The sequence below is a fragment of the Macaca mulatta genome, chromosome 15, assembly GCF_049350105.2.
Source record: "Macaca mulatta isolate MMU2019108-1 chromosome 15, T2T-MMU8v2.0, whole genome shotgun sequence".
In the NCBI taxonomy this organism is placed as follows: Eukaryota; Metazoa; Chordata; class Mammalia; order Primates; family Cercopithecidae; genus Macaca; species Macaca mulatta.
Window position 1 is genome coordinate 85,941,457 of NC_133420.1, and position 16,271 is coordinate 85,957,727.

Sequence of the window (16,271 nt, forward strand, 5' to 3'; positions counted from 1 at the left end):
AGCTCTTGAGAAAGAGCATGGTCTAGAGTGGGCTATCCAGAGAGTCCAGGCTGAGGTAAATTGCAGAGACTCCATGGCTGAAGGGAGCACTGCGAGTCAGAGGAATGAAAGTGAGCCCTCTGTGGCTGAGGGGCAGAGAGTAATGGACTGCATCATGAGAGATGAGGTTGGGGCTGGTGGGAGATGGGGGCAGTTGACACAGGCCGTTCTAAGCCACGTTGAGAATTTGGAGCATTGTCCTGGGAGTTATCTGTAGAAGGGAGGGTTGGGGAGATACGATAATATCTATATTTTGGAAAGATCACAGGGACATTTTTGAATGTTTTGTCATTTGTGAAAAGGGGAAAATCAAATGTATTTATTTTTTTGAAAAGACAAATAAAAAGACACCTTTTTTCTTTCTTTTTTGAAAGGCATTATAAATATGACCTTGTGATACGTCAGTGCACTTGATAAGCACATTCATCACTGTCTTCTATTCCTTTTAATCCTGCATAGTTTGGTTTCCAGACTTAACTGTGCATTGAGATCACCTGAGGAATATAAAAGCATATTTAAAAAGAAGTAGATTAGGGCACAGTGGCCCACATCTGTAAACCCACCATTTTGGAAGGCTGAGGTGGGAGGATCCCTTGAGCCCTGGAGTTCACGACTAGCCTGGGCAACATAGGGAGACTCCATCTCTACAAAAATTTTTAAAAAGTATGCCAGGCGCGATGGCTCATGCCTGTAATCTTAGCACTTTGGGAGGCCAAGGCAGGCAGATCACGAGGTCAGGAGATCGAGACCTTCCTGGCCAACATGGTGAAACCCCATCTCTACTGAAAATACAAAAATTAGCTGGGCATGGTGGCGTGCACCTGTAGTCTCAGCTACTCGGGAGACTGAGGCAGGAGAATCACTTGAACCTGGGAGGTGGAGGTTGCAGTGAGCTGAGATTGCACCACTGCATTCCAGCCTGGTGACAGAGTGAGACTCCGTCTCAAAGAAAAAAAAAAAAAAAAGCCAGGTGTGGTGGTGTGTACATGTGATCCCAGCTACTTGGGAAGATGTGGTGGGAGGATCGCTTGAGCCTAGGAGGTTAAGATTGAAGGAAGCCATGATTGCGCCACTGCACTCCAGGCTGGGCAATAGAGTGAGACCCTGTCTCAACAAAAAGGAAAAAAAAATGGTGTAGAAGCCTGTGTCCTACCCTAGAACTAGTGACTCAGTTTCTGAATATGGTACCTCAGAATCTATATTAAAATAAACAGAACCCTCTCAAGTGATTCTAGTGCATCCCTGTTAATACTGGTTCCCAAAGAGATATTAGGGTCTTCCTGTCCATTCCCTAATGAGAGGAATACTTATTCCCCATTCTTTTCACACTAATAAACTATACATACACATTTTGTGAATTGGTAATACAAATATCCATTTATTTAACACATAACATGCTTTTTTTTAATCGCAGGTAGATGGCACAAATCTTCAGGGTTTTACTAATCAACAAGCAGTAGAGGTATTGCGACACACAGGACAAACGGTGCTCCTGACACTAATGAGGAGAGGAATGAAGCAGGAAGCCGAGCTCATGTCAAGGGAAGACGTCACAAAAGATGCAGATTTGTCCCCTGTTAATGCCAGCATAATCAAAGGTAATCCTAGGTTAATCTGGTTTTTAGTTAGACGTTTATATTGTCTCCAATTTTTTTTAAATTCCAAAGTAACTTACTATTTCAGAATGGTTTTAAATTATTCAGAATGCTTTTTACCCTCAACTATTCATTATAAACCAAGGCAAGAAAGGAAGTTTAATAAAGTCAGGATTAATCGGGACCAGCAATGTGTCTATAAACTATAGAGTAGGCTGCTGAATAGAGCAGATTTCTTTCTGTCTTATTCATTGTCACCATTTCTCAGTTGGAAACAGGCAGTCATCTACCTTTCTGTTTCTGCCTTACTCTTGGATGTCATTGCAATGTTCTCACTTTAGGGGAGTGCTCGTCCACCTGGATTATTTATGTGACCTTCATAATAATTCTAAATGCCCAGCCTTTCCTTGAAGGAATTGACTTTACTTCCACATTTAGAAATGTCATTCATAAGCTGTTTGTACATGAATATGTCTGCAAATTACTGAAACCCCTATGTAGCTCAGTGATTTATTGGTAGAAATCAGGCTTTTGGCTGAAAAGGCTTTTGGCTGTTTCATTTCTAAAATTGTGGACCATTCTGATATTTATGCCATTTATACATATTGCACTATCAAGAAACAGTGGAGCAAATCACAGGAGAAATGTATTACTTCTTTTCCACTAACAGAACTTGCCTTTAAGTACATATAGTTATTAAGAAGTTTATCTCTAAAAAACAGACTCTCATGTAGGAGTTCAAATAAATATACTGGGTTTAGAAAAATTCAAGTGCTTGATTATACTAAAGATAAAATTACTAAAATATTTTTATCTTTAAGAAAATTATGAAAAAGATGAGGATTCTTTATCTTCGAGGAGAAACACCAACATATTACCAATTGAAGAAGAAGGTAAACACCTAGAGCCAGCTTTTGTACTTCATTATTTTTCTTTTTTAGAAATGATTTTTACAAATGTGATTAAGCCTCTATGGATACATTGTAAGTTACTAAAAAAAATTTCAAAAAGTGATGTTTGTAAATCCCTATTTATAAATGTGACTAAGTGGTCTTACAGATTAAAACATTCCATTTATAGCTAAATTATTCTTTCATTTATTGTTCACTTATACTTTCTTGCTGAGTCAGTCTATTCTTTCTTCCATATTTTTTTGACTAGAACTCCTTAGGAATTAACTGGTTATATATGTGGTTCTAATTTAATCTCTTTGTCTGTATACAGCCAACATAAACTAACAGTTATAAAATTATAAAGTATTTAAAAATAAACACAGGAGAATCATTAACATATAAGCTCTTGGGAATGAGACTGTTCAATTTTGGGAGGCTTTTTTCTCACTTCTTAATTTTTCAGGGGTTCCAAGATTTAATATTGGGAAGTTGGTTTGGAAGGTAATTGCAGAGAAATTATCACACCTTCTGGGAATTCTCTCACTATAAACATAGGACCCATCAAGCTATTTTTAAAAATTTAGAGTAGCATTATTATTATTATTATTTGTATTACAGACAGGTTTTGCCGTGTTGGCCAGGCTGATCTCAAACTCCTGACCTCAAATGATCTACCCACCTTGGCCTCCCAAAGTGGTGGGATTACAGGCGTGAGCCACCACACCTGGCCAGTAGCATTATTTTAATACATAGTTTTGCCAGAATGTTGCTCTCCTCTTTTTATTCTGTGTGCTTTGTGCTTCTTTTACCTTTCAGATTGCTTTAGGTACTTGATAACTTAAACCCACTGAACAGAATACAAGACTGATCTCCCTCCCTTCGTGTGAATTCTTTTTGCTATATAATTACACCAAAGCTTTGTTGTTCTTTAACATATCTGTTCCTTCATTATTGGATTTTCTGCTGAAAATTTTGAATGAGCTTTACTATTTTAAAGGGATATTTATGTTTGCAGAGATATTCCAGAAGTTAGATCTGTAGAATTCACATGTACTAATAACATTCTGCCATTTTTACACTAATAAGTAAATAAATTATTTAGGCTAAAGTGAATATCAAGAATTGTAGGAAAGGATAAAAATGTTTAGAGCATGATACTTGCGATATTAAGTGGGCATGGGTGTGGGAGTTATCACCAAGGTGCAGAACCATCTATTTTGCTTTGGTGAAGGTAGCTAATGAGAAATCTCTCTCTGTGTGTGTGTGTGTGTGTGTGTGTGTGTGTGTGTGTGTATGTGTATGTGTGTTTGTGGCAGGATACATGGGGGTGACTATAGACCTAGAATCAGGAATCCCAGAATCTTTTTAAAACAAAATAAAGCACAGACTTCTAAGTGATTTTAATGCATTTGCCCTAGTACCAGTCCTCAGAAAAGGGATAAGATATTATTGCCTCTTCCACAGGTATTTTACACGTCATGCAAGCCTGGACGAGTCATTTGACTTCCCAGCCAGATCAGAGGTTTAGACTTTATGATTTTTAAATATATGCCTGAAATCCAGTCTTGGGGCAATTGTGAGAGGGTAAGAATGTAGAGTTGTTCTGCTGAAGGTTGGCTGAATATGAATTACAGACTATTTTTATCAGCAGCATGATTCCCTACTTTCTCCATTCGTAATCTCACCTGCTTAAATCACTGCCTAGCTGTGTAAACACAGCAGACTTAGAAAGTGTGGAAAGAGATAGGACTCTGAACACTCTCCTATTTCTCTTGCAGAATCAGTTCAAAGCTTCCCTGTAATCTGTGTTCATCCTTGCATAGTTATTTCCCTCTGTACTGAATTTATTTGCTTTTATTATTTTTAGTTGACCTATAATAATTGTACATATGTTTGGGGTACAGTCTGATATTTCCATACATGTATATAGTATATAATGATCAAATCAGAGTAATTAGCATATCTATCACCTCATAGATTTATTTTTTCTTTGTGTTGGGAACACTCAATGCAACATCCTGCTCCTCTGGCTATTTGAAAATATACAGTAAATTGAAGAGTGATATCACAAGATGACAGATTAGAAGATTCCTCCCACATCCTTCTTCCTACATACATACAACTAGAAACTATCAAAGACAAAAATACCACCCTGGGTTCACCAGAGTTCAACCCTGAGTTCACCAGAACTAGAGGGAGAAGCAGAGAAACTTCTTAGGCCTACGGAATTGAGAGAAGCCATGACTGATAAGATAAATGGTAATTTTAGGCTGAGCTGCCCCCTTCCTCAAGCTGGCATAATGCCGCTCAAAGAGAATTGCTTTAGACCCACAGTTCCCAAGATGAGAGGAGGAAATTGGAGTTAGACATTCAGTCTCTCCACTAGTCTGGTAATCTTTCACTGGAAATCCACCTAGGTCCCTTGCCTGTGAACCACTGGGAGTTCTGGGAGGGCTAAAGCACTTGGGGTGAGTTGGGAACAAAGACAGAGGCACTGATCACAGTGACTGGCATGCATTTTGGCAGGTATTCTGCACTCTGATAAGTGGGTACGCCATGTTGAAGAGACTGGCTGGTTCCATGTTGCTGCTGGGGTACAATCTGTGGGAAGATGCTGTCTTTAATTGGATTTTCCACAAAATCCGGGTGCTCTCATGGAGCCGTCTCCTGGCCTAGAAACAACTGAAAGGTTGGGGTTAAGTTTTGGTGCCAGCTTAAATCTTCCGCAGACCGGGGACCCATAGCAGGGCAACAATGCAATTCTAGGGCAATGTTTAACTTTCGGTGCTCGCTGTAAGCCTTCCCTAGACGGGAAATAATAGCACATCAAGGAGTTAGTTCCAGGGAAGTGTTTTAGTTCCAGTACTCATATAAATCCTCCCCAGAATGGGAAAAAACAACAGCCCAGCATTTAAATTCTGATACCAAGTAGTAAAGCTCTGACACCACCAAAGAGCACTTGCAAAAACTGGAAGAGGTAGCCAGCTCCTCAAATGAACCATCATCAGTGTAAAAATACAAGGATTGTGAAAACATGGAGAAGTAGAATACCACCAAAAGAAACTAACAGAGCTCCAGCAGTGGACCCAGAAGAATTGAAGATCTATGAAATGTTGTACAGAAAATTCAGAATAATCCTGCTAAAGAGGTTCAGGGAATCACAGGAAAATATGGGTAGAAAACAAAATGAAATTTAAAAAAATCCAGGATCACAATGAGAAATTTGATAAAGAATTATTTCTTTGTATCTTCTATTTTTATCTTTGTATCTTTTATTTCACTGTATCTTTTATTTTTATCTTTGTATCTTTTATTTTTATCTTTTATAAATAAAAGATACAAACCTTAGAAATAAATAATACAGTAAGCCAAAATCTCATTAGAAAGTTTTATTGAAGCAAATTTGATCAAACAGAGAAACTTAGTGAGCTTGGAGAGAGACCATTTGAAATAACCCTATCAGAGGAGCAGAAAGACAAAATAATTTAAAAGAGTGAAGGAGACCTATGAGAATTGTGGGATACCATCAAGTGAACTAACCTCTGTGTAATAGGAATTCCTGAAGGAGACCAGAGAGAAAAAGGCCTAGAAAGCACATTTAAGGAAATAGTAACTGAAAATTTCTCAAATCTGGAGAAAGACAACACCATCCAGCTACAGGCTTAGGGGTAACCAAATATATTCAATACAAAGAGGAAATCCCCAAGGCACATCATAATCAGACTAGCAAAATAAAAAAGAAAACTGAAAGCATCAAGAGAAAAGAAACGCCACATTCAAAGGAGCCCCAATATTGCTACATTGCTTTCTAGTGAAGTAATGGAAAAAGATATTTCATGCAAATGGAAACAAAAATGAAGAGCAGAAGTAGCTATACTTACATCAGATAAAATAGACTAAGTGAGCACAGTAAAAAAATAATACAAGATTATTATATAATGAGAAAAGCATCAGTAGTTCAATATAGCAAGCAGGTATAACAATTGTAAATATATATACACCCAACATCAGAGCACCCAAATATATTTAAAAATTAATAAACCTGAAGGGAGAGATTTACTGCAATATAATAATTGCAGGGGACTTCTGCACCCTACTTTCAGCAGTAGACAGATTATCCAGACAGAAAATCAACAGTAAAACATCAGTTAGACTTCATTGTAGACCAAATTGACCCAATAGACATTTACAGAATAGTCCATCCAACAGCTGCAGAATACACGTTTTTCTCAACAACATATGAAACATACTCCAGGCTAGACCATATATTATGACACAAAACAAGTCTTTATAAATCTTAAAATGCCAAAATCATATTAAGTATCTTTTCTGACCATAATGGAATAAAACTAGATATCAATAACAGAAGAAACATTGAAAACTCTACCAATTCATTGAAATTTAATACTATGCTTCTGAACAGTAAATACATCAATAAATTCAAAAGGAAACTTAAAAATTTCTTGAGACAAGTGAAAATGGGAACACGGCATACCAAACCTATGGCTTACAGCAAAAGCAGTTCTGAGGGGGAAGTTTATAACAACAAATACCTACATCAGAAAAGAGGAAAGACTTCAAATAAACAAACTAATTATGAAACTGAGAAAAGCAAGAACAAACCAAACTGATGGAGCAGAAGGAAAGAAGAATAATTGTAGCAGAAATAAATGAAATTGAGATAAAAATACAAAAGATTAAGAAAACAGAAGGTTGGTTTTGTAAAGGTAAACGAAGTCATCAAGTCTTTTGCCGTAGTAACTAAGCCAAAAAGATGACCTAAAATAAATAAAATCAGAGACAAATAGGAGGCATCATAATTGATACTATTGAAATACATAGGATTGTTAGAGACTATTATGGACAACTGCACACCAGTAAATCAGAAAACCTAGAAGAGAGGGATAAATTCCTGGACACTTACAGTCTACCAAGATTGTAAGATTAAACCATGAAGAAATAGAAAACCTGAACAGACCAGTAACAAGATTGAGTTGGTAATAAAAAGTCTCTCATTAAAGAAAATCCCAGGACTTGACACTTCACTGCTGAATTCTACCAAACATTTAAAGAACTAATCCAGTTCTACTAAACTATTCCAAAAAATTGAAGAGGAGGGAATACTCACAAACTCATTATATGGGGCCAGCCTTGCCCTGATTCTAAAACTAGACAAGGACACACAATGAAAATAAAACTACAAATCCTTCATGAACATAGTTGCAAAAATCCTCAACAAAATACTAGCAAACCACATTCAACAACACGTTAAAAAGATCATTAATCATAAAGTATCGTTCATCCCAAGGATGCAAGGATGTTTCAACATATGCAAATCAGTAAATGGGATACATCACATTGACAGAACAGAGAACAAAAATCATATGATCATTTCAATAGATGCTGAAGAAGCATTCAATAAAATTCAACATTCCTTCATGATAAAATCTTTCAACAAACTAGCAATTAAAAGAACATGCCCAAAATAATCAAGGCCATATATGCAGATCCACAGCTAATATACCGAACAGAGAAAAGTCAAAAGCCTTTTCTCTAAGATCTGGAATAAGACAAGGATGCTCACTTTTACCACCTTTTCTTCAACATAAGTACTGCAAGTCCTTGCCGGAGCAATTAAGCAAGACAAAGAAATAACAGGCATCCAGATTGGAAAGAGATAAGTCAAATTGTCCTTATTTGCAGATAAAATGATCCTATATTTAGAAACCTAAAGAATTCACCAAAAATGGTTAGAACTGAGATATGAATTTAGTAAAGTTGCGGGATACATACTCAACATAAAAAATAAGTAGCATACACCGTAGCAAATAATCCGAAAAAGAAATCTAGAAAGTGATCCCATTTACAACAGCTGCAAGAAAAATAAAATACCTAGGAATAAATGTGAACAAAGAAGTAAAAGATTTCTGCAGTGAAACCGACAAAACACTGATGAGAGAAATTGAAAAGGACACAAAAATATGGAAAGATATTCAATGATCATGGACTAGAAGAATTAATATTGTTAAAATATCCATACTACCAAAAGATATCTATATAATCAATGCCATACCTATTAATATACCAATGACATTCTTTACAGAAGTAGAGAACAACCCTAAAATTCACATGTACCCACAAATGACTCCAAATAGGCAAAGCAGTCTTGAGCAAAAAGAACAAAGCTGGAGGCATCACACCAACAGACTTCCAAGTATATTACAGAGGCCTGTCCCAAAACACACACACACACACACACACACACACACACACACACACACACACACGGATTAAATATATAAATATAAGACCTGAAGGAAACATTAGGAAAATGCTTCAGGACATTGGATTGGTCGGGCAAAGATTTTTTATGTAATACCTTAAAAGCACAGGCAACCAAAGCCAAAATGGACAAATGGGATCACATCAAGCTAAAAAGCTTTTCTGCACAGCGAAGGTAACAATCAACAATGTGAACAGACAACCCAAAGAATGGGAGAAATATTTTCAAGCTATCCATCTGATTAATAACCAGAATATATAAAGAGCTCAAAAAACTCAATAGAAAAACAAATAATCTGATTAAAAATTCACAAAAGATCTGAATAGACATTCCTCAAAGGAAGACATACAAATGATCAATAGGTATATGAAAAAATGTTCATCACTGATCATCAGAGAAATGCAAGTCAAAACTACAATGAGATATCGTCTAACCCTAGTTAAAATGGCTTTTACCCAAAAGACAAGCGATAATGAATGCTGACAAGGATGCGGAGAAAGGGGAACCCTCATATGCTGTTGGTGGTAATGTAAATTAGTGCAGCCACTGGGGAGAGCAATATGGAGGTTCCTCAAAAAACAAACAGTTTACCGTATGATCCAGCAATCCTACTCTGGGTATATATCCAAAAGAAAGGAAATCAGTATAGCAAAGAAATATCTGTACCCCTATGTTTATTGCCATTCTGTTCACTATGGCTAAGATACGGAAGCAACCAAAGTGCCCATCAACAGGACAATGGATGAAGAAAGTGTGGTATATATACACAATGGGATATCATTCAGCCACAAAAAGAATGAAATTTTTTCTTTTGTAACAACAGGGATGAAACTGGAGGACATTGTGTTAAGTGAAATAAACCAAGCACAGAAAGACACATACTGCATGATCTCACTTACAAGTGGGGTCTTAAAAACTTGATTTCTGGATATAGAGAGTAGAATGACCAGAGGCTTGGAAGAGTTTGGGGAGGGATGGGATGAAGAGATATTGGTTACTGGGTACAAAAATATAGTTAAAGAGAAAGAATAAGTTCTAGTGTTCAACAGTACAGTAGAGTGGCAATAATTAATAACTTATTGTATATATCAAAATAGGAAGAAGATTTGGAATGCTCCCAACACAAAAAAATGTATAGTAAATGTTTGAGGAAATGGATATCCTAATTATCCTTATTTGATCATTACACATTGTATGCATGTATCAAAATATCATATATGCCCTATAAATATATATGATTATGTATCATTAAAATATTTTAAAAAGAGAATATACAATAACTTGTTAATTGTAGTCACCCGATAATGTTAGAATTGCTCAGCATGGTGGCTTATTGGTGTAATCCCAGCTACTCAGGAGTGTTACTGAGACCAGGAATTTGAGAGCAACATAGCAAGATCCCTCATCTAATTTAAAAACAAGCAAATAAACAAACAAAAACACTGGAACATATTTCTTCTATCTAGCTGTACTTTTATATCTGTTAACCTCTGGACTGAATTTAATTTTGAGAAAATAACACTTATTTGGGGAGGCTAGTCTTCAAACCAAAAAAGAAATTATAGTTTATTGTTTAGTCTTTTAAGGAGAAAACAGAATCATCTTATTCGCTTAAAGCATAACAGATCTACAAAATATGCCTGAAATGAAAGCTCCTGGATATTCCCACTAAAAGAGGAGGCAACTAATAAGAAATCTGAATTTTTTAACACTCTTTAACTTTGAAATTTGAAAGCTAAAAAGGATATTGAAATTTAATTTAGAGAATAGTGCCTAATAGAGATTTTAAAAAGACAACTCTTATGAGTAGGAACTGTCATGAAATATGGAAATCTTTGACTATGACTTTAAATTTCTCAACCACTTTCTTGTTTTAGGTAAGCATTTTAAATTCAGTATTGTTTACATAATTTGTTTAGTGTTTTTCTTTCCTTTTAAAAATTTCTCTTTTTGTAAATTATTGAGATATCAATTATAGGCTTTTAATGTATAGCTTTAGTTTATTATTTCTTTATATTTTCTCATTGTACATGGAGTTATATATATTGTTTGTTGATTTCATTTGTTTGATTTTGTGAAGTAATAACTTAGTCCTTTTTCCCCCTGATGAACTAAATGAAAATAAAACAGACAACATTGAAGATGACATCACTTTTTACTGTAGCATTAGCAGAGGACTACAAAGTGAATTCTGGAACTACTCAGAGTCCTTATTCTTTTAAATAAAAATTAGATAATACATGGACACTTTAATAGAAATATAGTTAAGATTTAAAATAAATCTGTTAAAAGTGAGTAGTGTCAAACATAGAAATGATAGGGTTCTTAATTGAAGTATTAAAATAATTATGGAGATGAGAATAGCCCATATATTGGGCGAAGAATTTGATTTGATACAATGGGATCTGATCACAGAATCCTTGGTACAGGATGTTAAGATATGGAGATTTTTGTAGTTTGCTACTAACTTAATTGCCTTGACTATTTCAGGATATCCATTACTGTCAGCTGAGATAGAAGAAATAGAAGATGCACGAAAACAAGAAGCTGTCCTGCTGACAAAGTGGCAAAGGATTATGGGAATTAACTATGAAATAGTGGTGGGTTAGCTTACCTTCTGTAATTTACAACTTGTAACTGTATTTCAGCAGGCAGTTTGAGGGAATAATAGAGGCAATCATTAGAGTTCCAGAGAAGAACCAAATGTACAGGACTTTTTTAGACAACCTAATGTGGTGATTCAGGTAATAAAAAAAATTTAGGTTGGAAAAAGGTATATAGTAACAAAGGAACTGAAATAAATGGGATAGAAGTTTTGAAACTTGTATTTTATCAGTATTTTAATATTTCCAGTAATAGTATGAATAATATAGACACAAGGAAGGGTTTTTCTGATTTTTAAACCTATGATTTATAGAAAGAATGAAAATAGAATGAGTTTATTTAAAAATAAAACAAAATGTATCATGACTTATGAACGAAATTGTAAAAGGACTCTTTTCTACTCTTTCTTTTCCCCTCCTATGTATTTACCTTCCTGAAGAGGTTAATTCTGCATACTTCTTTTCATACCTCTTATGCTGTGGTGAATGTTTTATGTTTATTAATAGCCTGTATATCTAGCATAGCCATTGTGATCTACCATTCCAAAAGGAGGTCTAACAAAATTCATATAAATGATCAATCTTAAGATACATACCAGCAAATTTCACGGATTTCAAAAGAAAGAATAAAATACTATGTTAGGTAGAATTTTTCATATTTCTTGTAAATTTGTATGCCTCTGGACTAGAAGGGAGAAGATACAACAGATGACATATATTAATGACTAGCATTTATAGAGTACTTTGTGCCAAGCAGCAGTGTTCTTAGTGTTTGATTTAATCCTCGTGACCATAATCATCTGGGTGTTTTTTCTCATTTTTTGAGACAAGGTCTCGCTCTGTCATCCAGGCTGGAGTGCAGTGGTGCAGTCATGGCTCACTGCAGCCTTGACCACCAGGGCTCAAACTTCTCCTACCTCAGCCTTCCAAGTAGCTTGGACTACAGGCATGCAGCACCACACCCAACTGATTTTTGTATTTTTTGTAGAGACTGGGTTTCGCCATGTTGCCCAGGCTGGTCTTGAACTTCTGGACTCCAGCAGTCTGCCCGCCTCAGCCTCCCAAATTGCTGGGATTACAGGCATGCACCACTGCACCTTGCTATAATCTTTTTTTTTAAACATTCAAAATGATTAACAGTCAAATATGGATTGAGTAAGTATAGCTGTTACTACCATTTTGAATTGACTTAAGGAAAAATACATTAAGGTCCATCTTAACAGTGGTTAATTTAACATGAAACTTTAGAAATTATTTTCATGGAGGGATAGGGTTAATGTGGCAGGTGTGCATAACTGAGACTGCATTTCTTTGGGTGGTAACTGAATAATGAAGGAGACCTTTTAACTAGCCTTTTTGTCATAGGCGTCAGAGCTCAGACTGAACTTTTTCTTTTTTTTTTAATTTTACTTTAAGTTCTAGGATACATATGCAGAATGTACAGGTTTGTTACATAGGTATACACATGCCATGGTGTTTTGCTACACCTATCAACCCATCATCTAGGTTTTGAGACCCGCATGCATTAGGTATTTATCCTAATGCTCTCCCTCCCCTTGTCCCCACCCCGCTACAGGCCCTGGTGTGTAATGTCCCCCTCCCTGTGTCCGTTTGTTCTAATTGTTCAACTCCCACTTAAGAGTGAGAACATATGGTGGTCTCACTCATAAGTTCCTGTGTTAGTTTGCTGAGAGTGATGGCTTCTAGCTTCATCCATGTCCCTGCAAAGGACATGAACTAATTCTTTTTTATGGCTATATAGTATTCCATGGTGTATATGTGCTACATTTTCTTTATCCAAAGGCTGAACTTTTAGCTACCCTTTGTGCTCATGCTTTCTTGGTGGCATTCCTAGTAATCTGTCAAGGGCAAAAGTGTACAATAAATGAAAAAGGACTAAGTTGTTTATGGGCTGTGGTCAGATAAAGGTAATAAGACATAGATCTGACTTCAAATTGTTTGCTATGTAGTGATACAGCATAAATGAAATCATAAGGGAAGTAGTATAACAGTACTGACTAATGGACATTATTGGATGGGACATTCTCAGAGGAAGTGATGTCTAAATTGGGTTTTCAGGAGTGAGAAGGATTTCATCCAGTATTAGATTTCAAAGTCAGATGATATCGCCTCTGAAACTGACTTCTGCACATTATCATTAAAAGTTGAAAAAGCTCTTTTTAATGAAACTTTTTTTTAGTCCTTTTATCCCTCAGTTTCCTTAACTATAAAATGAAAGGGATAAAGTAGATCATCTTTGGCATACCTTCTGATTTTAGTATTATATTTTTTGGATTCTGTGTGAAAACGAGCAGCTTTCTAACATTCTTCATTATTTAATTTAACAGTAGGAAATTGGAAGTTCATTCTTTTGTTTTAAGCTTTGATCATTTTTAAAGACCATTGTCTCTGGATACAGCATAAAACCAGGAATGTGGTTCTAGGCTCTTTGTTTAGATTCAAACCCTTTTCTAGCTGTGCAACTCTGGTCATGGTAACTTTTCTGAACCTCGTTTTTCTACTTGGGAAACAAGGAGAAAAATTGTACCTATTTATGAGAAGCAAATGAGACCTATGTAATGGGTGCTTGCAGCTCACTGCTTCTGTTCAGTTTGTTAGTTCATGAAATCAAAAGACACCAGTACTCCTTCAAAGGAAAAGCCCCAAAGCTTTGCAGTTTTTTACCATATGGTTTTTGAAGCTTTGTGAGAAAGATGACCACTTTTAGGTAAACATAAAACGTAAAATGTGTGCATGAGTAGAAATAAAAAGAAAGAATATAAAAATTGTGATGGTTTCTTTTTTTTCTTTTCAGGTGGCCCATGTGAGCAAGTTTAGTGAGAACAGTGGATTGGGGATAAGCCTGGAAGCAACAGTGGGACATCATTTTATCCGATCTGTTCTGCCAGAGGGTCCTGTTGGACACAGCGGGAAGCTTTTCAGTGGAGACGAGCTATTGGAAGTAAGGAGCTATGCTGTTCCTTCTCCTCCTTAAACGAGACGTGGAAAAGGTTGCAGGAGGCTTAATGTGGTGAATAAATTCTCATTTTAAATTTCCCCTCCAAAGGGGACTTGAGAAAAATCTACAGATGAAAACAACCCAAAGCAGAAATTTTGTATCTGTGTGTACATTTAGCTTTAGACCTAATTCCACGCCATTTTTTATTTAGGTTCAGAAAACTATAAAAACAGTCTGAAAATTGTTTAACATTTATTTAATTTTTAGAATAAGTAATACATTCACGTGTTTAAAATCACAGAGAATACAAAGATAAAGGATGTTTCCAAGAGTCTCCTTCCTGTCCCCATTCATCCAGTTCTCATCACCCTTCATTAGGTAACTACTAACATATTTGCTTCTTTGTAATCTGCCAGTATTTTTAATGCATAAATAAGAAAGTTTGAATATATTATTCTCCCTCACTTTTCAAAACACACTAGCATACAATATATGTCATTGTCCAATTTTTTTTTACTTTATAATTACATAAAATGTCAACGTTTTATAATATTCTTCTCCTTGTCCCTTTCATTCTTTGGAAGTATTTTTATTGTCTTTTTTTCCCAGACCACTACACTGGCAGATCAAACATGAATGAAAGCTAGTGGTTTTTCTTTGAGTGCTTTAGAAGCTCTAATTCCAACAATACTCTAAACTTGCACATAAATTTAGATGGTATTTCCACAGGTCTCACTATAGTTCTGAGCACAGTAAACTATGGTAATGACTATAGTAAAATTTATATTTAATAAAAAAGGTGTTCAAAAGAATGTTCATATTATGAAGTGTTGTTTCTTGGACAATATATCTTTTTTCACAGGTAAATGGCATAACTTTACTTGGGGAAAATCACCAAGACGTGGTGAATATCTTAAAAGAATTGCCTATAGAAGTGACAATGGTGTGCTGTCGTCGAACTGTGCCACCCACCACCCAATCAGAATTGGATAGCCTGGACTTATGTGATATTGAGCTAACAGAAAAGGTATCAGATTTGCATACATGAGGTTAACCTACATATATAATGGAAAGGCTAAATGACTTAAAAAATTTTAAGCATTTTTTAATTAGGTATTTGATTTACTCACATAGCCCATGGCTTGGAGTATAGAATTTAAAGTCAGACAAATCTGGGTTTGAATCAGACTTGACACTAGCTGTGGGAAATTGGGTAAATCACTTCATCTTTCTGAACCTCAGTTTTCTCCTTGGTAAAATGTCAGTCATGATGCCTGTCTCAAAAAGTTGCCCTGAAGGTTAAATAAGATTATGTAATCATGTTAGATATTAATGCACACTACATACTTGTTTAATTTACTTGCAGTATTTCTATGAAGTAGATGCTCATATTCATCTCCATTTGCAGAAGAGAAAACTGAAGTATATAAATAGTGTGTACATAGTACATAAGTTTTAAAAAATATTTTTGAATAACCTATTCAACTCTGCCTGGCACACAGTTACCACTTAGTGAATGGCTAAAATATGGATGGACACAGCATTTCTGTGTGGATAGGTCTTACTTGTTTACATACTGTCCTTTTAAAATACCGTAAATTTGAGTCCATAATGCTACATGTCAGATAATTCTCTGTGACATTCAGGAAGTCACATTTTCCTGTTTGTTTATTATTTTTCATTCATTGATATCATGATGTCAAGAAATGGAGCTAATCAGCTTTTCTGAGGATACACAATACATACCTAAAGTTAGAATTTGGACTTTGCATAATTTGTGGTCTAATCAAATCTCCTTTAAGGTATATTGAGAGATGATGTTAGGATTTGATTTATATTATATTGAATGAATCAGTACAATGGAATAATTTTGAAAAATTGGAAGAATAAAATGCATAG

General features: G+C 35.5%; 1 protein-coding gene across 18 annotated transcripts in view; it reads left to right on the plus strand.

Annotated features, from left to right (window-relative positions):
* MPDZ (multiple PDZ domain crumbs cell polarity complex component) overlaps positions 1-16,271 on the plus strand; it is a 175,141-nt gene that overhangs the window by 71,409 nt on the left and 87,461 nt on the right. For all 18 annotated transcript variants that reach the window (XM_015117692.3, XM_015117694.3, XM_015117695.3 and 15 more), the window contains exons 11-15: positions 1,454-1,637; positions 2,456-2,527; positions 11,301-11,410; positions 14,229-14,375; positions 15,235-15,399. In XM_015117692.3, the coding sequence (XP_014973178.3) occupies positions 1,454-1,637; positions 2,456-2,527; positions 11,301-11,410; positions 14,229-14,375; positions 15,235-15,399 (678 nt within the window). The remainder of the gene's footprint in view (positions 1-1,453; positions 1,638-2,455; positions 2,528-11,300; positions 11,411-14,228; positions 14,376-15,234; positions 15,400-16,271) is intronic.